This window comes from Scyliorhinus canicula, chromosome 21 (assembly GCF_902713615.1).
Source record: "Scyliorhinus canicula chromosome 21, sScyCan1.1, whole genome shotgun sequence".
NCBI classification, from domain to species: Eukaryota; Metazoa; Chordata; class Chondrichthyes; order Carcharhiniformes; family Scyliorhinidae; genus Scyliorhinus; species Scyliorhinus canicula.
This window is the reverse complement of record NC_052166.1, coordinates 42,129,782-42,157,170: the sequence shown is the minus strand read 5'-3', so window position 1 is coordinate 42,157,170 and position 27,389 is coordinate 42,129,782. Positions and strand designations below refer to the sequence as shown.

The 27,389-nt window shown below is 44.2% G+C and overlaps 1 protein-coding gene across 1 annotated transcript in view; it reads right to left on the bottom strand.

Moving 5' to 3' along the window:
• Positions 1-376: 376 nt before the first annotated feature.
• The window catches only part of lhx6 (LIM homeobox 6), a 71,460-nt gene continuing 44,447 nt past the window's right edge, over positions 377-27,389 (bottom strand). The window contains exons 6-9 of the mRNA XM_038782375.1: positions 13,629-13,729; positions 12,637-12,732; positions 6,781-6,955; positions 377-4,410 (exon numbers count right to left, since the gene is read on the bottom strand). Coding sequence (XP_038638303.1) covers positions 4,331-4,410; positions 6,781-6,955; positions 12,637-12,732; positions 13,629-13,729 — 452 coding nt within the window. The 3' untranslated portion in view covers positions 377-4,330. The remainder of the gene's footprint in view (positions 4,411-6,780; positions 6,956-12,636; positions 12,733-13,628; positions 13,730-27,389) is intronic.

Here is a 27,389-nt window from a genome sequence, read left to right as displayed (position 1 = left end):
CATTAACCATTTGTTTTCCTTGGTATTGTTTGGAGTTAACAGAGTGAGAGGCAGAGTGAAATAATCTACAGTTTCTCAGCTCAAGTGATGATCAAAGGGAATCCAATTCCATGTCCAGCTGACATTGATAATAACGCGGGCTTATCAGGCTTCTCCATGTGGCGAATTTTCCCCAGGTCAAATCCAGAAGGGAGCTCATTCCAAGCACAAGTGAGACTCGTTTCTACAAGTATGTGGGAAAAAGCAGATAAACAGTCCTTCCACACGTCCATTTATGCAGTGAGATTGATAGAGGCCTATTTCTCAAATTAAGTGGTGTGTGGTATAGATATTGCTTTAGGTAAGAAAAGTAAAATGAGATTGGCAGAGACTTGAATTCATCAAAGTGGCAGCACTTTTATTGCATTTAATCACACATAATACATTAACAATGCACAGTAAAAGTCTAAATGTTACAAAAACTGAAAATTTTAAAAGTGCTTACAGAAGTTTATATTTTACAATAAATACTTGATTAACAGTGTCTTGACATTTTAAAAGTAGCATCCATTTTGTAATGGTAATTGTTGTAAGCCAAGACATGTTGAATCATCACATGCTAAAACGAACAATTTACATTTGGATTAAAAACGCTTTAAACATCTATGTACAAGAACACATATGACAAGACATGAGTTTATGCTTCAGCATAATCCATGAACTAGAGTGAAACCTTTTTCAGGTTATAAAGTTGTACATAAATGCTTGGAAAGAAGTAAACAATTGCTTTTTCATCAAAACAAAATAATGTGGTCATTGTGCTTCTTTGCTCTAGCCTGGACGGTCCTTGTAAACCTTTACGTTTTCATTAGATACAGAATGAACAGTTAAACTTGTCTGTATGAGGTACAATGATTCAGCCAATGTTCTGTGGTTAATTCTGTGCAATTGCTGATACATTACTAGCCGGAATTGCTTCTAAATCCATTGTGCTGTGAACGACGAGATTGACACAACTCTATTTCCTTTATGGTAAAATGTGTAAAATGCTGACAAAGCATTTAGCTAATTCCATAGCTCTTATTATTTCCTCACCACTTTGGTCAGCCAGACATGACACCAACGCCGCATCCTCTATTAGTCACTGCTACCAGTTAAAACACAGGATGACCTACAGATCCAAGTACATTAGATAAAATAGGACCTCTGGGGCTAAATATGGATATGGAAACCATTTTCCCAGCCAACCAAACAACAGTTATCCCAATGAGGAACAGCAAAACATTGCCTCCTCTACTGTGCACATGCTCACAATGGCTCTGCTGCTGGTCAAATAAACAAAAGATAGATGTTACACTAGTATGCCAGCAAAGCTCTGGCCTATTTTAAAGAACTGGAACGAAGCACTCAGTTTGATTTTTCAAGCACTGCTCAGGGTGACTCAAGTCCTCGATCTAACACCAGATGACCCTTGCAACTCAAATCGACATTTGCCTATTTCAACTTACACACGGTAAAGGTGTGTAAAAAGAGTAAGATGGCATAATTTAAGGTCCTCCTGCACTGTGATGTTTTCCTTATGAATTCATTCTTCCAATCTCAGCACGAGTAATCCACTGAAACGCAACCCCTCCCCCCACAAATTCATTGTATTTTCAAATGTTGCTAGAGACTCTGCTTTTCTACACTGTAGCCAAAGAACCCCAATTTATAGACACATATACTTTAAACAGAATGGTGAGCTATAATATAAGCTTTGACCAGTTCCAAAAAAATGTAAATCTCATCTTTTAATTCACTGGTTTATATTTGTCGCTCTTGTTTTATTTATTTATTTATAAATTTGGAGATCACAATTATTTTTTTTCCAATTAAGGGCCAATTTAGCTTGGCCAATCCATCTAATCGGCACATTGTTGGGTTGTGGGGGTGAAACCCACCCAAACACGGGGAGAATGTGCAAATTCCACACAGACAGTGATCCAGGGCCGGGTTCGAACCTGGGACCTTGGCGCCATAGGCAGCAGTGCTAACCACTGCGCCACCTTGCCGCCTTATCACTCTTGTTTTATATCCCTAGCACACAGGTCCCAAAATCTGCCAAAATCTGGCTACATTAGTGCAGAAGCACAACGAGCTGCAGTTAAAAACAAATAGGACTGATTTCTCGGGTGAACCGAACAGCAGAATTTTGATAAATTGGGCAAGAATTGTTTGCTTTAACTCAAATTTACAAAAGATATTCTGTAGTGGCCTTTGGCCATTTCTCTTTTATTTTCTATGTTAACGCAAGTCCATATGTCTCACTGAGAGTTGGTAAATAATGTTAATTTGTTTCCGCCATCATAGAAAAATCATATTAACTCAATAAGTGCTTCGGTTTTCCTGCAGTCTTGTCCCATTTCTCTCCTAAGCCTTGACTCTTAACGGGCTATGGTCTGACAAGTGACAGGAACTCATTCAAGTGACTATTTTTGATGTGCAACTCTACAAAGAATGCCCAGAGCAGGCAAGTAGATGCTGGGAGCTTCCTCTTCACAAATGCACGCCCTTACCATGCATAGGCCACAAGGTAGCAGTCTAGCTCAGGATCCTTTGCAGATTTGCGCCCTTTCAATTCTTGTCAACTAACTCTTTCAACTCTGGTCAACTGAAGAAAATCATCACAGTCCTACTGCTGCTACTCTGGCTGCGATCACCAAATCCTATCATTTGCACTGTGTCACTAAAGCAGCAACTCTATTTACAATACAGACAACCCTGTCTGACTCACCCTATAGCTTTAAACGTCTCACATGGAACCAAATTCCTTTCATCATTATTTGAACAAATGGAAACAGTTAATTTTGGCTTCTTTTTCTGTTGAGACATCAATAATTCATGCCACATGAATAAAACATTATACAACAAATTACAGCCAGCGGCTTTAGCTCAGCTGGTCTGAGACACAGTTGTTCAGCCCTGTTCAAATGCACTAAAATGGGCAAGGAAGATTCTTTTAGATGAGTTCCTTGTTTCAAACTTTAAATAACCATTTCAACTGAGCTGAACCAGACATTATTGGTTGCAACTAGGATTTAACAGGTGATATGTTAAGGTTTGTAGTTTACTAAAATTAAACCACCATTAACCGCTGAGAGTCGTTAGCGTGTAATTCCTTAGCCCAAATGATGAATGAGTTTTAGAGGGCCTGATTTCTCTGCTGGTTTAGATTTCTGTGAACTAGCAAGTCCCATTTTATATATACATATATCTTGTTTAAAACAGAAAGTCATATATCTTAGCAGTGTATTTAAATTTTGTCTGAAAAATTAAATCAATAAAGTTGTGTTATTGTGTGGGGTCCTCCGTGTTGCTGGGGGATAATGCATTCTCAGGATAGGGTGTAAATTCAGTGTTGCTGTGAACTGGCTGATGTGCAAGTGGTAGAAGAACAGAAAGTAGGTGGGAACATTTTCATGAGCAAGTGGTTATGAAAAGGTGACCCGAGACAAGAGTGATGGAATTATGTTTTTTCCAATGTGGAGTAGAGTCCATTACTCACTGTTTATGGGCTGAAGGAATGCTTAACTCAGCTGCCATTGTGCCATGTGATTTTGGGAGACCAAAAGTACCAATTCAATGAATGCACAACAATTAAACTGTCCACATTGAGTCTACATGTATGATCCTAGACCAGAATGTTTAATGGTGACCAGTTGTCAGCAGTATTGGGAGGCATGAGTCACAATGCACAACACATTTCATGCTGCATTGTAAATAAAGAAAATAGACTAAGTCAAAGAAGCTAAAAAAAAGTTCAAAGTCTTCTCACCTCTGGACCAGTATTGCTGACACAATGCTAGAGGTGATTTGATACAGCAGCTGCTTTCATCAACTCTAATATGGAAAAGCCTTAATACGGTTACAAGAAACAAAATGGGGGAAAACGTTGTTTTATCACGGAGATTGGTCCTTATCCTGACAAGAACCAAAAAGGTCCAGCCTTCAGATTAGCGAGCATGTTCTTTATGTAACGGACTAAGAGCAAAAAATACTGCGGATGCTGAAAATCAGGTCTGGCAAAAGGGGTCCATGCTGGAAAGGTTAACTTGTCTGTTCTCTCCAAAGATGCTACGTGCTGAGTATTTCCAGCATGTTCTGTTCTTGTTTCCTTACATAATGAGTTGGATTCAGTACAATACGAAAACCAAGCTGTGTGAACAGTATGTAGACAGGTCCTAGCGTCTCAATACATTACCGAGAATGTACACAAGCGGGGGGGGGGGGGTTTACGAAATCAATTTTTGCTTGTCACACGATCCACGAACGACTTCTGTTCTTCAAAGACTGTTTGCTTGTGGCAGAAGGATCAACGGCTGATTGGCAATTGCGGCAGAGCCAAAGCTTGGTGTGGGATCGGCTGTGTTGTCAACACTGAAAATGGATGACCTACAAATAAAATCAGAGCAAATGCACCAATAAATTTGAATCTAACAATGATTTGTTTTGTAAATACATGGGCACATTAACATTGTTAAAGTGTTATACTAAAGTGTAGTTAATACCAAACACAATATTCATAGCTAATGGTTTTAAAAGATGAGAGATTAATTTGTGTTTGTACTCAAGAGGGATTTGGATGTCTTTGTACTTGAATCACAAAGTTAACATGCAGAAAGCAATTAGGAAGTTAGGAGGTCACGCTGCAATTATGCAGGGATTTGGTGAGTTCACATCTGGAGCACACTGTGTGTAGCTTGATCACCCGACCTACGAAAGGATATACTTGCCTTAAAGTGAATGCAAGATTCATTAAATTGATTTTGGTGATGAGGGTGGTTCTGTGAGATGAGGGGTGCGGTTCAGCCTTGGTGGCACTGCCAGGGTGTCCAGGTGGTAGGTTGGCACTGCCATCGGTCAGGCCCGGGGGAGGGTCTTTGCCACTTGGAGATGAGGTGAAGGGTAATTCCCAGGGGCCTTCCCGAAGTTGGGGGGCTGAGGGGGAGGGGTGGTCGATAAAGTGGGGGAGCCTGAAAGGGGAGGGGGGAGATGATCGGGGCTGCCAATCAAAATGGCACCCCAATCTGTGAACAATCTTTCCTAGTGCGGCCTCGGCAGAGAGAAACTCCCTGAGACCACAAAATTCGGCAAAGTGAGATGTGCCTCAACGCGGCAGTCACCAAGAAACACTCCGCTAAACACATCCGACAGCAGACTTTGTTCAAAGTCTGCTGAACATGCCCTAGATTGAGTAGAATGGGCCCATACTCTCTGCAGCTCAGAAGAATGAACGGTGATAACTTTGAAATGTATAAATGTCTTTGGGGGCTTGGCAGGGTAGATGCTGAGGGGACATTTCCCCCAGCTGGAGTTTGGAACACGACTACAGTCTCACGATAAGGAGTCACTTTTGAAGACTGATATGAGAATGTTTTCTTCACTTGGAGGATTTTGAATCTTTGAATCCAAGGCAACTGTGGATGGTCAGTTAATGAGTATCTTCAAGACTGGAAAAATTGAGCAACTAGGAAGTAAAAGGATATGGGAGTCTTCAGCCACGATCTTATTGAATGGCAGAGCAGGTTCAAAGAGTCATATGCCCTACCTAATGTTCACATGTGTCTACCAAATTATGGGTGGAAGTATTCAATGCCTGGAGGCCTAGTGGCTCAGTGGGTTGCATCCTTGCCTTTGAGCCAGAGGCTCCAGGTTTGAGTCCCAGCCCAGGACTTGATGGCCAAGGAAGGTGCATTACATAACGCGGTCAAACCTGAAAATCCTTCCAACACACCAATGGCTGGCGTTAAGAGTGGGAGAGACACCAGGTTAGCCATACTTGCTGTGGAGTGATGCCCCTCAAGCCACCAGCCTCATGGCGGCAGACTAGCAACATGTTCCGGGAATTACTAGCTATGGAAACAGACGAAAGTCTGCCTTAGTGCACCACTAGATGCGGGAAGAGAATTGGAATTGGAATTCAATGCCTACTGCCAGTTAGGAACAAAACTTCCAAAAGTGATGGCAACTATCTGTGAGCTGGTATAGTAGGTAACCACCATGATGCCCATTCTCATACACCCCCGAATCTGCTAATAAGCAGAAAATCTGGGTCAAAGCTTGTGTTTGAAATTGCTTTGTACTTAACAGAGGTAAGAAAACACTTAAGGGTCAAAGAGCCTAATTTTCAAGGCAAGAAAGCCTTCATCATGCATTAGCGTCTTGGTTCAAATTGTCTGCCCGATCCAGGACAATTTCTTCCCAGAAGGCAATTCATGTCACAGGATAACTACACATGAAGTCCACTGGGCCCATCTCAGTACACACACCTTGGGAAAATGGCCACAAGAGCTCGCCCATCATCACAACCTCCAACTGGACCTTGAGAAATGAATTGAGTTTCTTCATAGTCAGTGCCCAACCCTGAAGTCTATTTCAAGTGATGATCACTGTGTGAATAACTTCTTGACATCACAGTTTTAGTCCACTGTGATGGCAAATCATGAGGCAGTGCTCCAGATTACAATGCCAATTAATATCCTATATATTCTCAAGTCAGCTGGGCGACTGGTTTGTGATGCGGAGCGACGCCAACAGCGCGTGCTCAATTCCCGTATCGGCTGAAGATATTCATGAGGGCCACGTCTTCTGCACCTTGCCCTTCGTCTGAGGTGTGGTGACCCTCAGGTTAAATCACAACCAGTCAGCTCTCTCTGAAAGGGGAAAGTAGCCTATGGTCCTCTGGGGCTGTGGTGACATTTTCACACTGTAGATTATTAATGCAAACTCGAGGGGAACAGATTCCGGCACATATCTACTTACTTTCCACATAACCATGAAGAGCCACCATCCTGGTCCGTTCATGGTGACTGAAAGCTTGGTAATGAATGTCCTCAGGTAGAGACGGAGGAAGGCGTGACCGAGGGGGCCCTGGTTGACCGACTGCGTGTTGTGGCGTGTGTTTTTTGTGCCGTGCTCTGCAGTTTTGAAACCAGACCTACAACAGCAACAGATACAATCCGTCACAATAACCCACGATAAAAGCTTCAGTTGAGTCCAATGATCAGGAATCTTTTCAACTGCACACAACTGCAACATTCTCTCAAACTGAAAGAAAAATCTAATACTGCTCTATTAAGTCACAAATATTATTAGTTTTTTTAAATTATAAATTTAGAGTACCCAATTCATTTTTTCCAATTAAGGGGCAATTTAGCATGGCCAATCCACCTACCCTGTACATCTTTGAGTTGTGGTGGCGAAACCCAAGCAAATATGGGGAGAACGTGCAAACTCCACATGGACAGTGACCCAGAGCCGGGATGGAACCTGGGACCTTGGCACCGTGAGGCAGCAGTGCTAACCACTACAACACCATGCTGCCCACATATTATTAGTCACCAAGTACAATTTAGTGTATGTTCAATGCAATTAATAAGAGTGTATTGATAATGAGGAGGAGCAGTGCAGACTCAATGGGCAGATGACCGCTTCCTATTCTGTGTGATGCTACCCTTCCATAACTGCACCTAGAACAGAGGGGAATTATCAGGTAAATGCAGATGATGTACAATCCTGATCCTCAGATGAACAGATAGTAAGATGAGAGTATCCAGGCTGACCCCTGCAGTTCAGTGCGTTCATCCTTTTTGTGACCACCCAATTTTTAACTTTGGATATAGAGGAGAGTTGGAAATCCAGCGGTTGCTGCAAATACAATGACATCTCTTGGCAGGATTTATTTCAAGATTCAAATTGAAATCTAATCATCCACCATGGTGGGATTCAAACCTGGAACCCAAGAGCACTGCTCTAGGTCTTTGGTTTACCAGTTCAGTGGCCTATACCATGAACGCACAGGAGGAACCATCTCTTGGCGGGACAAGGTCACCAACTCAGAGGTCCCAAAAGTGCTAATTCCATGAGCACACGTCCATTGCTAAGCCAACACTGTCTGTGCTGGCTCAGTCACATTCATTAGATGGGTGATAGCCATGTGATGGAAAGAAAATCACCATACATGGCTCCAGACCACATGCATGTTGCCACAGTAACACAGACACCTTTGGTGGGGCGGGCGGGAGAGGAAGTTGGAGGAGAGTGCAGGGTGGTTGGCTCAGTTAGTTCACTTGGCTGGACAGCCACTGTGGATTGATGCCAGCAGCACCAATGGCCGGGATGGATTCAGCCTCCTCAGACCTCCTCCGTGGAAGTCACGACATTCTGGGTGAGGAACCATGGGTGTTGACGTTAGCTCTGGAGCACCCCTTACCCAGTGGAGCTCAGCCAACCTAATAAAGATTGGGATTCATACCTTTGATCTTCACAGCACACCTTTAAATAAAAAAACACCCAATTCATTTTTTCCAATTAAGGGGCAATTTGGCGTGGCCAATCCACCTACCCTGCACATCTTTGAGTTGTGGGAGCTGAACCCACGAAAACACGGGGAGAACGTGCAAACTCCACACGGACAATGACCCAAAGCCGGGAGCAAACCTGGGACCTCGGCACCGTGAGGTAGTAGTGCTAACCACTATGCCCCATGCTGCCTCCTAGGGCGCACCTTCTTACCGGATGTGCTCATTGAGTTGTGGGGAGCCAGGACTGAACTTCACAGCCACTTCTGAGTTCAAACTACTCGAGTTTCGATCCGATCCCTGCAATACTGCAGCTCCAACCAGGGTAAGCATCAGGTAGCATCTGAGTGCTCAGGATAAGCTCATCCGTGGTGTTTATTTAAATAAAATTAATGAAAATTTGATTGCTATATTAAAGACTGTACCCAAAATTCATATTTGTGAATCTAAAAAAATAATCACTTCAAATCCACAACTGGAAGTCAGATTTGAAAATGAGAAAATTATATTTAGGATAAGAAGTTTGGATTTAAACTCCCCAACATACCAATGTCTCAATATTAAACAGTATACTCCTCTAATTGTTAGGTAAAGATTATACCGACTCTAGAGAGATGGTAATTATTGTCAGACATATGGAAAGCAGATACAGTACAATGATATCAACAAGCGCTTTACATTTTAACTCCTCTCTGCACTTTGGCTGCCATTGTGTGTCTGTTTTCTTTCACTTTCATCATGAAAGCCAATAAAATAAGGTGATGAAAATTACTCTTGGAATCGGGGAGATATGTAATTCCTTCCAAGCTGAAATTTTCATTTTCAATATTTATCACCTTGGAAGCTCTTTCTGAATTTGACATGCATCAACTTTCAGCTCACCGGGGCAGCACGGTGGCACAGTGGGTTAGCCTTGTTGCCTCACGGTGCCGGGGTCCCAGGTTCGATCCCGGCTCTGGGTCACTGTCCGTGTGGAGTTTGCACATTCTCCCAGTGTTTGCATGGGTTTCGCCCCCACAACCCAAAGATGTGCAGGGTAGGTGGATTGGCCACACTAAATTGCCCCTTAATTGGAAAAAATGAATTGGGTACTCTAAATTTATTTATTTTAAAACTTTCAGCTCACCAACAAGGTGAAGTAGGCTGGGAAAGAAATGAATCCCCAGATAAACAAAATATGTTTTGGGAATAGCTGGGGGGGGGGGGGGGGGGGGGGGGGGGGTTAGATAATGGAAGAGCTGCCATGGCCCACAGTGATCTAACGTGGCCAAAGCTCAGAACCAGACAATAGAGAATTGGAAAGATGAACTCACTGCACTGGAGCCTGCCCCAATTGTTAGATCATCCAGGAATGGATGGTAACTGAATTCAGGCTAGCTGACAAGTGGAATTTTCCAACCCTGATTACTTTACATTACACTCCAAGGAAAGATGTTGTACTCACATTTATATTCCACATAAATTGTAAAAGTTAATGCGGGTGAAAAAATGTTTTTAAGAAAATCCTTACAAAAATTGAACGCATGAAATAGCAAGTGTTAACATATCAGGTATATAGATCACACATGACAGGAAACATGTGTTAGAAAACATCACACTGAGCAATAACGAACTGAATAATGTGAACACCAAAGACACTTCTGAGTTATAATAATCCACATCTTGAGATGTGTGTCGTACTACTGCCAAGTCAGGTACTCAGTACACATCCATGCCAATATATGTAGTTTTAGTGGGATCATTCCAATATTATACCCATACTTAGAATATTTATTGCATTTTGTCAGCATTAAAAAACCTCACACTGTACATGAAGCCAGGCCATTTATAAATCTCTCGCCTTTCATGCAATTTATATTAATGGGCTCTTAAATAACACAACAATGATTGTAGGTTTTACTATCAAAGCGTAGAAGAAGTTGCAATACACATCAGTGTGAAATGGCAAATTAAAAATGTAACTTTTGTTTTCAATTAGTTTTGATGTCAAGAGTTAGCTGACTTGTGCAGTGTATCTCATGATTTTGTTAAAGAATTGTCATTCGGCATATTATCCTGTAAGAACATAGAACATAGAACAGTACAGCACAGAACAGGCCCTTCGGCCCTCGATGTTGTGCCGAGCAATGATCACCCTACTCAAACCCACGTATCCACCCTATACCCGTAACCCAACAACCCCCTCCTTAACCTTACTTTTTAGGACACTACGGGCAATTTAGCATGGCCAATCCACCTAACCCGCACATCTTTGGACTGTGGGAGGAAACCGGAGCACCCGGAGGAAACCCACGCACACACGGGGAGGACATGCAGACTCCGCACAGACAGTGACCCAGCCGGGAACCGAACTTGGTCCCCTGGAGCTGTTGAAGCATTTATGCTAACCACCATGCTACCGTGCTGCCTAAGTTAATTGACCTAAGTTAATGAGCAGGTGGATTTACATTTAACTGAATGGTGACACAGTTGCACCATCCTAATTCTCACCCTCTCCTCCTATGCCACTCAGCTATTTAAGAAAGGAGAGAGGGGGTATCAGTGAATTCTCAATCACTTCACATAATATCGGTTGTCCGTCCCTCATAAGAGACTATTTTCCGGTCTTGGGCGGGACGGGAAATTTGACAGACCGTTTAAAGGTCCATTGGTGTCAGGTGGGAATTTTTGGTCTCCAGGCAGGTGTGACTGGAAAATCCAGCCCACTGTTAGCTAATGTTGAAGTTCACGGAATTGAAAGCAAATTATTGACCTGGTTAGGAAAATGCATGACCGGCAGAAGGAAAAGTGGGGATAATGGTCAGGCACTCTATAATAAAAATCTTTATTATCGTCACAAGTAGGCTTACATTAACACTGTAATGAAGTTACTGTGTAAAGCCCCTAGTCGCCACACTCTGGTGCCTGTTTGGGTACACAGAGGGAGAATTCAGAATGTCCAATTCACCAAACAAACACGTCTTTCAGGACTTGTGGGAGGAAACCGGGGCACCCGGAGGAAACCCACGCTGACACGAGGAGAACGTGCAGATTCCGCACAGACAGTGACCCAACCAGGAATCAAACCCGGGACCCTGGCGCTGTGAAACAACAGTGCTAAACACTGTGCTACTGTGCCGCCCTGTGACTCGTGCTGTGTCCAAAGAGGGTTTGTGTTGGGTACTCAATTATTTACAATTTTATTAATGCCTTAACTGGTGGGCTAAAAAGCAACGTATCCAGTTTTCCCAATGCCATGAAGTTGGGTGGCATTGCAAGCAATGCAGATAGAATCTAAAACTACAAAGAGATATTAATAGATTAAGTAAATGGGCAAAGTTGTGGTTAATGTATTTAAATCTAAGCAAATGTGAGGCCATCCACTTTGAGCTTAAACAGGATAGAAGAGAGTACTTTCTAAAATAGTGAAAAGCTAAAAACAGTTGAGGTCCAAAGGGATTTGGGGGTCCATTCACATAGATCATTAAAACATCACGAACAGGCACACAAAACAACCAAAATGGCTAATGGAACGCTGATCTCTATATCTAGATAACTAGAATGCAAGGAGGTGGCAATTCTGGTAAAGCTATACAAAGTCCTGGCTGGATCAAACCTGGAACACTCTGAGCAGACTGGGCACTGCACTTCAGGAGGAGGTGCAGCATAGATTTACTAGAATAATACTTGTGATGATCCTGTGATGAACGGTATTAATAACTGCTGTAAACGGTACCTGACCTTTAATACCTTGCCCCTTTAAGATGCTTGGAACCCTGGGGACTCCGCCTCTGGCTACGCCCCCAGGAAACGGTATATAGGATAAGGCTCCATGTGGTGAGCACACTTTTCTTGGATGCTGTTCAGTTCTCTGTAGATTAAAGCCTTTTGATTACCGACCGCGCTCTTGCGTCGTAATTGAGGGTGCCTCAACTCCAATAGTTAAATTATGAGGAGAGATTACAGAAGTTATGCCCACCCTCCAACCAGTTAAAAGTCTCTCCTCCACCAAAACCTCCATGGGGAGGGCAATTAACTTAAACCTCCAGTGTCCGCCACAGTTAAAACCAAGTCTGAGAGCCAAAATAATAGAATGGAAACAAGTATACGGAACTGTCTATGTCTAAAACCTAGCTGCTCCATAGGCCCACAAAATAATAAACAATCATCAATAATAATTTCAGGATATGTTAGGAGTTCTTACTGATCTATACAAAGCACAAAATGTGCTTCTGGTATTGGTTGTTTGATACAATGCTGTGAGCTACACAATGATATGTCACTTCAGCAGTGACCCAGCCCCAGTAATAAATTCTTCATCACATGAACATGTCCATACCTGGATAACACGTCTACTCAACCCAGTCATGTCCGCAAGCTTCTGAAGAGTTTGTGCATCAGGGTTATTGTCTTGTGCAAACTGTGCCTGCATCACCTGTACACAGATAGTGAGAGAGGTACTGTCAGCAAAGGCAGAGTTCAATACAAGGATTGTAACAGCAATGTCTCCATTTAACATCAATTCTTATCTATTAAAAAGGAATGGGCGATCATTGCCAAGCTGATGAAAATGAAGAACTGGTGTAGAATCTACATTCTGGCACTAGCTGTCACCACAATGGATGAGAATTCGAATTTAACTCAAAATCTGAAATGGCCTGAGAAAGACAACTTTGATCAACTTGCAAATTTTTTGAATTTCTCTGCTAAAGGTCATTTGGGCGTTCCTTTAGTTAATGAGGATCCTCCCATGAATAACCACTTGTGTTTAAATATATTGTCATTACACTTTCACTCTAATGATGGTTTATTGGCAGGAATAGGTCTTTATATGTTGCATCCAGCAACAGTGTGAAGCGATTTGGGAGTCAGCATAAAGTTTTACTACCTTATATTGTAATTTTTAAAATTTAGAGTACCCAATTCATTTTTTTCCAATTAAGGCGCATTTTAGTATGGCCAATCCACCTCGCCTGCACATCTTTTGGTTTGTGGGGGCGAAACCTACACAAACATGGAGAGAATTAGAAAACTCCACATGGACAGTGTTAAATAAATTAATTAACGGAGACTGATGGCAGATGCAGTTTAATATCAAAACGTGTGAGGTTATATAATACAGAAGTAAGAATAACTGATGAGATATAATCTAAATAGAGAAATATTCAATCAATGAGTTTGAAAGGTACTTTTTAAATTGCATTGGTTAGTTATCCCACGTTCCACACTGACTGGCAGCAGTGGTATTCATCAAATCTGGTTCAGAAATATATACAGCAACATAAATGGAAAGGGTCTGATTTTAAATGGATTTTCCTGTGGCAATGCTACCTGTAATTGCTCTGCAGTGAATGACGTCCGTGCTCTCTTTGCTGGTTTTGGATGACTGTCTTGGTCTGAAGGTACAGCTCCCTCCAAGGTCAGCCCATTACCTGAATTTAAACAAATAAAGTGTACACGTAAATGCTGGATGTGACAGACCACTTTGCAACGTACAGTAAGATAAGATGAACACAATTGCAAACTTGAATACTGTAAGAATGGTTATATCCGTCTTAGTTATAAACATTTTAAAGCCACTTTATTTTGTAATCAGAAATGAGCTTGTCTTGGGTTTGAAATGTGTTGTACCACGTGATACTGTACTTCCTGTAAAAGCCATGATGGAATGTGTACTTAAGACAGCTTAAAAAATGAGAACTAGTAACAAAAAGAATGTAATGCCTGGAGTCCAGGGTTGGATAACATTTCTTCCTCCATCATAGCTCCCCACTCATCACAGTCTAACCCAAGTGTCCAGTTAACATTTTGTTTTTGCTTCGACTTCTAATGTATGGAAAACAAAGGTTGTTTTAAGGGAATTAGATTTGTATTGGTAAACAGTAGAAATAAGGTATCTTTTAAATGGGTTTAATTTCATGTTTTTGTGCCTGGAAAGGTAAAATCTATAGTTGGGCTGTGCAGTGTAGGTGGATTGGCGATGCTAAATTGCCTCTTAATTGGAAAAAATAATTGAATACTCTAAATTTATTTTTAAAAAGTAGAGCAAAAACTTTGTTTAAAAGTGTAATTTGGAAAACCTGGTCTGGATTTCGGAATGCAAACTGCAAAGGGAAAGCATTATTATGAGAAGATTTAAAAATTTGTTTTTGGAAATGGAGTTTGGAAACTCTCATGTGATCATCATCTGGGTGGATTTTTTTTGTTAAATATATTTAGAGTATCAAATTCATTTTTATTTCAATTAAGGGGCAATTTAGTGTGGCCAATCCACCTATCCTGCACATGTTTGGATTGTAGGGGTGAGACCCACGCAGACACAGGGAGAACCTACTAACCCCACATAGACAATGACCTGGGGCTGGGATCGAACCCAGGTCCTTGGCGTTGCGAGGCAGCAGTTCTAACCACTATGTCACCATGCTGTCCTATCCGGGGAGGGGGGATTCTGAGTGGAATTCCATAACACAAACTTGGGTTCAGAGAAGAGTGTGTGTATTTGTAGTAATCCACGGGAGGCAGGAGTTCCGTCACCACACCAATATTTATTTACAATAATGATATTACAGGAGCAGCTACAAACAGTGCTGCTAGCAGTCCAGTCAACTTAAGACTGGCTCACGAAGCCTACACAGGTGCTTATATGGGTCCCCTCAATGAGCTATCATTGAGGGAGCTCATACTCCAATTGGCCAACCAATAAAGCTAATTGGAGTTCATTACAGTATTTGACCACAGATATCTTGTGTGCTTAAATGAGACTGTGTGTGCCAATTAGACCAGTGTAGTTTAAGATGTAGATTGTAAAGTGTTAATAAAATCTGGGTGTAATTGTTAAATAAGGGGGGAGTAAAGGAATATTCTATAATAATTCAACTTTTCACGTTTAATAAATATTACTTTCCTTGTTGTTAAAACTAGGTGGCAGTCCTGTGACTATTCTTCCATGTTTTATAAAACAAATAAAAGTTAGCCAGGGTTCCATTCTGGGATCTTCCCGTCCAGTTATAACATTAACTGTGATCGTAACATTGGTATAGGCAAAATATAAACAGAGATATCCACAGCCCCATATCCAACATGCACAGACACAATCCCAGGACATAGGAAGCAAAAGATAGCATGGTTTTATCAGAAATGCCGACACCATAGCTAGACATGAGAATGTCCTGGGACATGTATACAGAAAAGTTAAGGAAGTGTAAACACAAAAGAACAAGGGGGGAAATTCACTAAAATAAAATAAATCACTATAAATGTAACGAGTAGGCTACACCCACAATATTTTATACATAATTATGATAATTCTCAATATTTCTTATATAATTCTGATCATTCACAATATTTTATGTAGAGTTGTGATCAGCATGGATGTAATGTTCAAAACACGTGGAAATCAACCCTACACCTGCATTCAGAACAGCAAAACCACACATTCTGCCGCCATTACAAATGTGGGCTCTTATCCCAAATTCAGCCACCTTAGGCAGTAAATGGCCAACTTTAAGATGCTGGAAAGGGATTTGCATTTATATAGCACCTTGTATCACCATCAGACATCCATCTCAAAGAGCCTCACAGCCGCTGAAGTACGTCCGAGAGTTGGGATGTTGGGAATAAAATGCACTTCCAAGCTGGTTGTTCCGCATTCCTGAAAGTGGGAATATTATATTTTTTTAAATTTAATGTACCCAATTTATTTTTTTCCAATTAAGGGGCAATTTAGCATGGCCAATTTACCTAACCTGCACATCTTTGGGTTGTGGGGGTGAAACCCACGCAAACACGGGGAGAATGTGCAAACTCCACATGGACATTGACCCAGAGCCGGGATTCGAACCTGGGATCGGTGCTGTGAGGCTGCAGGGATAACCCACTGCGCCACTGTGCTGCCCAGGAATATTATTTTGAGGCGAACACATAATCGAAAGCTGACTGAAATTTGGTCAAACGCATGAGCTGATTAAATGCATGGTTTCATTATTTCAATCAGGTGATATTGTAGAAAAGGGCTATGGAAAGTTTGTACATTAGTACTGAACTTTGCTAATGGTATGTTGAAATAAATTGTTTACTTTGATGCAATTGGTTGGCTAATGAATTGTTATCCCGCTAACAGTGAAATGTGAAGTGGGAAGACAGTGCTAGATATGAAGTGAGCACAATAGTAACATTTAAAGATTATGATGTGGAGATGCCGGCATTGGACTGGGGTGAGCACAATAAGAAGTCTTACAACACCAGGTTAAAGTCCAACAGGTTTGTTTCAAATCACTAGCTTTCGGAGCACTGCTCCTTCCTCAGGTGAATGAGGAGCACTGCTGAGGAAGGAGCAGTGCTCCGAAAGCTAGTGATTTGAAACAAACCTGTTGGACTTTAACCTGGTGTTTAAAGATTATATAAGTGGACTGGCCATTCATTAAGGCTGACGTCACCATGTTTCCGGAAGGGCCGCGTGAGTTCCATGAGATTAAGGTGTTGTAAGACTTCTTACTGTTTTGAAATGGGGCTGCGATGTGCTGTGTAAATGAGAAACTAGCGTATAATACAGGCTGGGGTTGGCCTTTAGAAATGTCCACAAAGCCAGTGAAATAAATAGCTGATATGAGAGTTAATCAATTTTACACGGTCCCATTCCTTAATCGAAAGAGAAAATGCTGGAAAATCTCAGCAGGTCTGGCAGCATCTGTAGGGAGAGAAAAGAGCTAACGTTTCGAGTCTGATGACTCTTTGTCAAAGCCTTACTTTGTTTCAGATTCCAGCACCGCAGTCATTTGCTTTTACCCATTCCTTAATCTTCAGTATTAAGTAACTCGGTATATTCTACTTACGTTGATTTAAAGGTTCTATCTATTCCGAATAATGATTTAGGAATGATTATGTAATAGAGTCTTCCCTAAAAGCAGGGAAATTTAAGGAAGTTCCCTTCCCGGGGCAATTTTATAAATTCACAACTTACAAAACAGGGCAAAATGTTTTTTTTTAAACAAACGTTCAGACGAATAAGGAGCGAATTGCTTCGGCCCCCGGCGAGTTTGAGACCTCCTTCTGCCTCCAGCAACGTCTTTGCTTGCTTCAATCAGGGAAATTTCTCCTTTCGCCCAGCAGTTGCCAACTTTGATGCTCCACAACCCTATGGCGGCATTGACGAGCTGTGTGTGTGTGTGTGTGTGTGTGCTCATAGCAACACAACTGCCTGGAGTGATCAATAACATGATCAATATCACCCAAACTGTGCAGCAATTTGAAGACAACCTTCATTCCTCTGGAGCACGGTTTACCGAGCCGTCCTCGTTAAATCTCAGTGTCCCCCACTCACTCCACACCGAGGCGGAGCCAGAACAAGACTCCAGCTACAAACCATCCTGAATAATTGCAGGACACTTTCTTTGAACCCAATTTCCAGATTTTATTTTCAATTCAAATTTACGATGCCACCAAAATCTCAGAACTGCTAATTTGTCTGAGGGAGGAGGGGAGGGGGAGGACAGCATTGCCTTTGTCCAGTTTGTGTTATCAGGAATTTGCAGATCAGTAATAAATCCAGTCAGACTGACAACAGAAACTGATCGTGACAATCATTCCCCTTTGCAATAGGTGGAATGAAGCGGGGTATACCGGTGTGGGCTGTCTGTAGCGTCGAGATATCAGCTTGTGTCGCTTTTTAACAGTTTCCCCTCACCCCCCTCCCTCTCCCTGGGTCAGCCCCATCCCTTTCTTTTTTTGCAATTTTAGGCAGCTTCGTCTTAATCCAGTTCCCTCTGGAATAGAAGGAGCTGGCCAATTAACTGCCAACATCCAACTCCTTTGCCGCTATCTGGCCAGTCAGATCGGCGTCGAGTTCTGCATTTGGACAGTGAACCTAACTGAGCCTTGAACTACACTGCCGACCAACAAACAACCAGCTGGGAGGCTTCAGAGGGAGCTGGCAGCAGTTAGCAATGCCTGCTCTTTCTCGGAAGTCCAACAGTTTAGCCGTTGTTTCATCCCACTGGTTAAAGATGATCACCTCTAGATGGAAATAAAAGTATATTTGGGGTCCCGCACGCTTGTTCTGCGGCAGGTTTTGAAAGGCCAAGTTGGTTTGCATCAAAGACGTTCAGCACACGTTGGACGATCTCGGCAGGTAGATTATCTGCACAATAACAGGGCAGCCTTTCAGGCTGTGGAAAGCACACACTTCAAATGATTTCTTGATGTACCTGCACCCGGGGAGAATGTGCTGTTCCTGGAGGGCAAATGCCCAGATGCAAAACTGTTGAAGTGCTGATGTGGAGATGCCGGCGTTGGACTGGAGTGAGCACAGTAAGAAGTCTTACAACACCAGGTTAAAGTCCAACAGGTTTGTTTCAAACACGAGCTTTCAGAGCACTGCTCCTTCCTCAGGTGCATGGAGAGGTATGGAAAGTGCTGACTCCGAACAGTTTGGATTCCTTCAATCAAAACATACAAAGTGCTGGAAAAACTCAGCAACATCTGTGGAAAGAGGGACAGGGTTAACGTTTCTTACCCAAGAGAAGGGTCAGATTGGGCTCGAAATTTAAATCAGTCTCTCTCTCCCTCTCCACAGATGCTGCCGGACCTGCTGAGCTTTCCCGCCGCTGTGAATGTTTTTGTTTCAGATCTGCAGCATCCGCAGTGTTTTGTTTTCAGTCTGGGTCCCTTTGCCTGGGTCCCTTTGCCTGGGAACCTGCCTGAACCAGATATACTTCGAGAAGATACTGAGAGCGGGACAAACATGAGGTTCACTCTAAACTCCTGCACAGGGCAAGGGACCAAACTCGGGGATGCTATATTCAACCAACAATGTCAGAAAAGATGTGAGGTGCCGTGTTAGCACATAATGCTCCATCACTGTGCCACCACGTGTTCATTGTATCTCCGTCTGTTCTGTTTCACAACAGCATCTTTCATTACAAAAGCAAAGGACATTGCGGAAAATCATTTGCCCAGGATGCTAACCATCGGCTAATTTGATTTTGTTTACAGCACTAACGTCCATGTGCTTATTTACTTGTTGACTGGGTGTGGGTGTTGTGGCGAAGACAGCATTTATTGCCCATCCCTAGTTGCCCCTGAGAAGGCAGTGTTCAACCATTGTGCTAAACTTCATGTGGTGTAGGATCAGCCACGGTGCTGTTAGGATTTTGTTTTATGAATTTAGAGTACTCAATTATTTTTTTTCCAATTGAGGGGAAATTTAGCATGGCCAATCTACTTGCCATGCACATCTTTGGGTTGTGGGGGTGAAACTCACACAGGCACGGGGAGGATGTGCAAACTCCACGCGGACAGTGACCCGGGGCTGGGGTCGAACCCGTGTCCTCAGCGTTGTGAGGCAGCAGTGCTAACCACTGCGCCACCGTGCTGCCCTGCCAATGGGATTTTGACTCTGAAACAGTGAAGGAATGGCAATACATTTCCAAGTCAGGATGGTGTGTGGGGTGGAGGGGAACTTGCAGGCGTTTGCCTTTCCATGTGTCATACAACACAGAAAGAGGTCCTTTGGCCCATCATGTCTGTGCCGAGCATCAAGCACCTATCTTCTCTAATCCCATTTTCCAGCACTTGGTCCATAACCTTGGTCTGCTAGGCACGAGAGGTTTCGAGTTTGGAAGGTGCTGTCCAAGGAGCCTTGGTGGTTTGTTCACACGGTGAGCAATTGAAACCTGGAGCTTTCCGCCCCATTAGGGCTGGATTCCGGAATTGAAACTTATCAGACACTGATTGATCGATTTCTGTTCGATAATCAAGGTACACATGGTAAAAGTGGAGTTTAGTACAAATCAGCCACGACCCAATAATGCCAAGTAAAGGGGCTGAATGGCCCACATCTATTCTTAGGTTCCTAGGTCTATTCATGAATTATTCAGCAAGAAAAAACACAGATCTCAGTAACATTTCTGCAGCACTCAGTATATCAATTAGCCTGTAGTTGAATTTCAGACTTCCCCTTTGCCCAACTCTGCTCATAATGAAAGTGTCTCCCTGAGGGTCTAGAATGACATGTTATTAAACTTCCCGATAACAACCAATTCAAAACAACTCAGTAAATCAACTACTCTGAACTTTGCTGTTTCTGACTGGGTCCAAGCCAAAATCTCCTGGTTACAGTATGTATCTGAAAGGATGGCCTCATGAAATTGGCTCATTCCCCGTACTATCATCATGCACGGGCCACAGTCCTAAACATCAGAATGATACTGGGGCTGAAGGTGTTAAGGTACGAGGACAGGTCTTCCGGTGGCGGCCATAAAGTAGTAAGTCGCACATTTGGTGGCTCCCGCTCGGGTCGGACTTTTGGACCCTTTCCCCCTGATTTTCTACCGGACTTGAATTGTAAAACTGGTGATAGAGGCAATTATGTACTGAATTCCCACATCGGTGCATGGAGAGAAGAACTAGAAGTGCTTGTAAAGGCAGAAACAGAAAGACAGAGAAGGTTTGGGCTGAAGCTGCAGGGGGAGACAGCATGGTGGAGGACTGGAACTCTGGTTTGTCGACCCAGCGGTCAACGGAGCAGCTGATGCAAGTTATTCAGGAAGGCTTTGCTAAGCAGAAATGGGACTGCTTGGACCTGATAAAAGAGTCAATTGAGCGGCTGGAGCTTAGATTGGACGGCCAAGATTGGGCGATCCAGAAGGTAGGGGAGGCGCTGGCTGAGCAGGAGGAACATCAAACTGTGGTGGAGTTGGAGGTAGGGATGCTGAGAGACCAGCAGAAGAAGCTCCTGGAGAACCTAGAGAATAGGTCCTGCCGGCAGAACTTGAGAATCGTTAGAGGTCCGAAGGAGCCGACGCTGGGGCATTCATCGCAGATATGTTTGAGAAGCTGCTGAAGGAATGAGGCATTCTCCCGGCCATTGGAGGTGGACAGGGCTCACAGACCACTCGTGAGGAAGCCGCGAATGGGAGACCCCCCGAGGGCAATGGTGGTGAGATTCCACAAGTACTTTAATAAGGAGCGTGTTTTACAGTGGGCCAAGCAGACACAGAGCTGTAAGTGGGACAACAGTATCCTGCAGGTTTACCAAGACCTGAGTGTGGAGGTGGCCAGGAGAAGAGCAGACTTCAACCAGATTAGGTTGATCCTTTTTAAGAAAAAGGTGAAGTTCGGACTGTTGTATCCGGCCCGTCTCTGGGTCACGCATGAGGAACAGCACTTTTATTTCGAGTCGCCTGAGGACGCGCTGGACTTCCCGAAAAAGAAACGACCGGTGGTGGACTGAGAGCTTTTAAACTTTGCTGCAACATTCATGTTTTTTTTTGTTTTTCTCTTTTAAAAAAAAGTTTCTCATTTTTTGTTTTGTGGAAGCTGTTTGTAATGCCTTTTGCATTGATTTGGGACCAGTGGCAGAGCTGAGTGAATTAAGGTTTTCATTTGCACTGTTGGAGGATGGAGGTGTGCTTGTTTAGATCTTGGTGTTTTTCTGTTGGGCAATTGTGTGGGCATTGTTTGATGTTGGAGTATGTTTGAATGAGGGGGGTGGAGGATGGGGAGGGAACAATAGGTGTGAGACTATCCGGCGCCAGGAATGGGGGCCACCAAGCTAGCTGAGTGGGCTATCTCAAGGAAGTGCAGTGGGGGGTGTTCATATGTTCGGTTTATTAAAGGGGTTGGGTTACAGAGTGTTGTTACTAGGGGGGTGGGGGGTAAATGTTCTGCTGACGAGGGAGGGACTTGGGCTTAGGGATAGGGAGGAGGTTAGGGGCGGAGGCTGCCTGGAGGCGGGCCAGTGGAGGCGCGGAGCATGGGCTGGAGGTGGGCCCAAAAAAGGTGATGGCTGATTGGCAAAAGGAGGTGGGGTCAATGAACTCCCCAACTATGCTGATCACCTGGAATGTTCAAGAGTTAAATGGGCCGGTCAAGAGGGCACGTGTGTTCGCGCATCTTAGGGGACTGAAGGCGGACGTGGTAATGTTGCAGGAGACACACCTTAGAGTAGCTGACCAGATTAGATTGAGGAATGGCTGGGTCAGTCAGGTCTTTCACTCGGGACTAGACTCAAAGACTAAAAGGGTCGCGATCCTGATCAATAAGCGGATGGTGTTTGAGGCGGGTAGAATAGTTTTGTATGTGGGAGGTCGGTACATTATGATCAGTGGGAAACTGGAGTGGGTGCATGTTGTATTAGTAAATGTGTATGCGCTAAATTGGGATGATGTGGAGTTTATAAAGAGGATGCAGGGCAAGATACCGGACCTGGACTCGCACAGGTTGGTCATGGGAGGGGACTTCAACACAGTTATTGACCCTGGCTTGGACCGGTCAAGCTCAAAAAGGGGCAGGGTGATGGCAATGGCACTAAAAGGGTTCATGGAGCAGATGGGGGGGGTGGATCCATGGAGATTTGGGCAGCCGAGGGTGAAGGAGTTCTCCTTCTACTCACACATGCATAAAGTATACTCCTGGATTGATTTCTTTATTTTGAGCAGGGCCTTACTGGCAGGGGTGGTGGACACGGGGTACTCGGCAATTACAATCTCAGACTATGCTCCGCACTGGATTGAGCTGCAGGTTAGTAAAGACAGTAACCAGCGCCCGCACTGGAGGTTAGATGTGGGACTTTTGGCTGACGAAGGGGTGTGCGAGCGGCTGAGGAAATGTATTCAGAACCACCTGCAGGTCAACGACACAGGGGAAATTTCAGCAGCGATATTCTGGGAAGTACTGAAGGCGGTGGTCAGAGGGGAGCTGATCGCGATACGGGCCCATAGGGAGAAGGTGGACAGGGCAGAGACGGACCAACTGGTAAAGGAGATACTACAGGTCGATAGGAGGTATGCGGAGACCCCATAGGCAGGGCTTTTAAGGGAACGGCGGAGGCTACAGGCGTAGTTTGGCTTGTTAACCACAGGGAGGGCGGTGGAGCAGCTGAGGATTGTGTTATGGACGATATTGGGGAGGACCAGACTGGGTTTGTTAAGGGTATGCAGTTGGTGGCCAATGTAAGAAGGTTGTTAAACATGATCACGATGTCCCCGGAATGTAGGGAGGTGAAGGTAGTGATCGCAATGGATGCAGAAAAGGCTTTTGATTGGGTAGAATGGGATTATCTGTGGGGGTACTGGAATGGTTTGGATTTGGGTGGGGCTGGGTCAGGTTGCTGTATCAGGCTCCTGTGGCAAGCGTACGGACGAATAGGACAACATCGGACTATTTTAGACTGAACCGGAGGACAAGACAGGGATGCCCCCTCTCCCCACTGTTGTTCGCGCTGGCTATAGAGCCGTTGGCAATTGCTCTGAGAGCCTCAAGGGGCTGGAAGGGGCTGGTCCGGGGGGTGGAGCTCAGAGTCTCGCTTTATGCAGATGACCTGCTTCTGTATGCATCAGACTCAATAGAGGGGATGGAAGAAATCCTGAGGATTCTCGGGGAATTTGGCCGGTTTTCGGGGTATAAGCTAAATATGAGGAAAAGTGAGATGTTTGCAGTCCAGGCGAGGGGACAGGAGAGGCGATTGGGGGAGCTGCTGTTTAAATTAGTAGGGGGAAGCTTTAGGTAACTAGGCATTCAAGTGGTGCGGGAATGGGGCCAGGGTAAGGAAGGTAATGCTTGAGCAAATTTTAGTAACTATTACTGGGCAGCGAATATAGCCATGATCAGGAAGTGGGTAGTGGGGGAGGGGGAGGCATGGGAGTGTATGGAGGTGGCTTCATGCAAGGGCACCAGTCTGAGGGCGTTGGTAACTGCACCTCTGCCGTTCTCGCCGGCACAGTACTCCACCAGGACCGTGGTGGTGTCGGCCCTGAGAGTCTGGGAAAAATGGAGGAGACATGTGGGAGCAGAGGGAACATCGGTCTGATCCCCAATCTGTAATAATCACCGGTTTGCCCCGGGAAGTATGGATGGGGGGTTCCGGATATGGCAGAGAGCAGGGATTGAGAGGATGGGAGATATGTTTATAGAGGGGAGCTTTCCAAGTATTAGGACGCTGGAGGAGAAGTTTGGGTTGGCGAGGGGAAACAAATTCAGGTATTGCAGGTGCGGGACTTCCTACGTAAACAGGTGTCAACCTTCCCGCTCCTACCGCTAAGGAGGGTTCAGGACAGGGTAGTTTCTAGAGGGTGGGTAGGAGAAGGGAACGCCTCGGACATTTACAAGGAACTTATGCAGACCGAGGAGCTGAAGCACCTCGGAGGAGGAGCTGGGAGGAGAGATAGAGGATGGTCTATCGGCGGACGCATTGAGTAGAGTCAACGTCCGCAACATGCGCCAGGCTCAGCCTGATACAATTTAAGGTCATTCACCAGGCTCACATGACCGTGGCCCGGATGAGCAGATTCTTTGGGGTGGAAGACAGGTGTGCAAAATGTACGGGAGGACCAGCGAACCATGTCTACATGCTCTGGGCATGTCCGAAGTTTAGGGGATTTTGGCAGGGGTTTGCAGGTGTCATGCCCACGGTGTTAAAAACAAGGGTGGCGCTGAGTCCAGAGGTTGCGATTTTCGGGGTGTCGGAAGACCCGGGAATCCAGGAGGAGAAAGAGGCAGACGTTCTGGCATTTGGTTCCCTGGTAACATGGAGATGAACACTATTAGCTTGGAGGGACTCAAAGCCCCCGAAGTCAGGGACCTGGCTATCGGACATGGCTAGCTTTCTCTATTTGGGAGAAAATCAAGTTTGCCTTGAGAGGGTCACTGTCAGGGTTCGTCCGGAGGTGGTAACCGTTCGTCGACTTCTTCGCGGAAAATTAATCGTCAGCAAAAGTGGGGGGGTGGGGGTTACAAAAGGTGGGACCTGTAAGGGAGGGAGACGGCTTTTGCACTATGTTTGTAGTTTCATGTACATTGTTTATTTTGTTGTTGTTATAATGCCAAAAATACCTCAATAAAATGTTTATTAACAAAATAAAAGTTATGAGGACAGGGAGTACAGAGCAGGGACAGATTTCTCCAGCCCTACTCGCCAGTGGGATCTTCTGGTCCTGCCGAAGTCGACCCCCAGCCACGGGTTCACCTACGGCAGCACAGGTGAGGAATGTAAATCGCCATCCACTTCGGCGGGACAGAAAGGTCCGCCTGAATATCTTGATCGAACCTGCATCCACCACACTCTCCTCTGCTGTGGGAGAGCCACTGCTAGAAAATTCCACCCCGGCTTTCTACTCCCTTGGCCCAATTGAGATACTTAAGATGATCAAATGGACACAAAAGGATAGAAAGAGATAAACTATCTTCATTGACAGGGGAGTCCAGAACAATGGGGCATAACCTCAAAATTGGACCCAAGCCATTCAAGGGGCATGCTAGAAACCAAAGCACTATTTCACACAAAAAAGGATAGTGGACTAAATAAATATTTCAAAACCGAGTTTGGTAGGATTTTAGTAGATAAGAATATTAAAAGTTACAGAATCAAAACAGGTAAATGGAGATAAGGTACAGATCAGGGCGACACAGTGACAAAGTGGTTAGCATTGCTGCCTCACAGCTCCAGGGACCCGGGTTCAATTCCGGCCTCGGGTTACTGTCTGTGTGAAGTTTGCACTTTCTCCTCATGTCTGCGTTGGTTTCCTCCGGGTGCTCCGGTTTACTCCCACAGTCCAAAGATATGCAGGTTAGATGGTTTGGACATGCTAAATTGCCCCTTCGTGTCCAAAAGATTAGGTGCGGTTACTGGGCTATGGGGATAGGCTGGAGGTGTGGGTCTAAGTAGGGTGCTCTTTCCAAGGGCTGATGCAGACACGATGAATGCTCTCCTTCTGCACTGTAGGGATTCTGTGATCGACCTTGGATCTAATTAAATGGTGGAATTGTTTGAGGCATTGAATCGCTTGCTCCTGTCTGCATGTTCCTGAGGCCTGTTGCTATTGGCACAAACATTACTATGTAGTTACACAACGAGCACATGGCCAGTGAGCAGGACAAGGGCCGTGAGCAGGCCTACGCCAGTGAGCAAGTTAATAATCTGAAAAGTAGGCAGCATGGTGGTGCAGTGGTTCACACTGCTGCCTTATGGCACTGAGGACACGGGTTCAATCCAGGCCACGCGTCACTGTCTGAGTGGAGTTTGGGTACTCTAAATCTATTCTCAAATATCTGAAATGCACTGTCAGAGAGTGTGGTGGATGTAGGTTCAATCAAGACATTTAGGAGGGATTTAAATGATCTGAACTGGTAGAATGTGCAGGGCTATGGGGAAATGGTCGGGGAGTGGCACTTGGTGAATTGCTCCTTCAGAAAAGCAGCAAAGATACGACTGGCCAAATGGCCACCATCTGAGCTCGAACCATTCTATGATTCTAGAACAATATTATTCTGATCAAGAACTTGGGAAATTGCTGCGTCTAAGCCATTGGCTCATTCAGCATACTAGAGCACAATGCTTAAAATCAAAGGAAAGATTAGAGAGCATTAAAGCTTTGCTATGTGATTATAGAGAGATAAGAATTCACTATATCCAGAGCAAAAGCAGGTGAGATAATTTACATCTCTATAACTAATGCCCAACACATTGAGTGTGCCAAAGATTCAGTTGGTGCTAGCATTTAGTTGCAATTAAAAAGTTGCTGTTAAAGATAAAACACCACAGTGGCAGGACAGCACATTGGGAAGGTTTTCATCCAGAATTCTCAAAACCACTCTGAATAAGAATGCTATTGGAGGACACGCCCCAGAACTACAGTCGTTCCTTGGAGCTACCATTCTGCTACAGATGAATAGGACATAAATACTTGTTGGATGTCCCAGAATTTAGTTGTGTTCTTTTACACAACTAAAAGAACACAACTAAAGGCTGTAATCCCAAACGCTACTGAATAATTTCACTGATCGCATTCACTTTTAAGAAGTTTTTTGCTGCCTACAGCACTGAGGAACCGGGTTCAATCCCAGCCCCGGGTCACTGTCTGTGTGGAGTTTGAACATTCTCCCCATGTCTGCGTGGGTTTCATCCCCACAACCCAAAGATGTGCAGGTTAATTGGATTGGCCGCACTAAATTGCCCCTGAATTGGAAAAAAAATAATTGGGTACTCTAAATTTATTTTTAAAAACGTTTAAGGATTTTTCTGGGTTGTAGTTGCATCACATAATCAGAAAAAAACCCAGACTCTTTTATGTTCTTATGCCCAAGTATGTAGGACCAGTT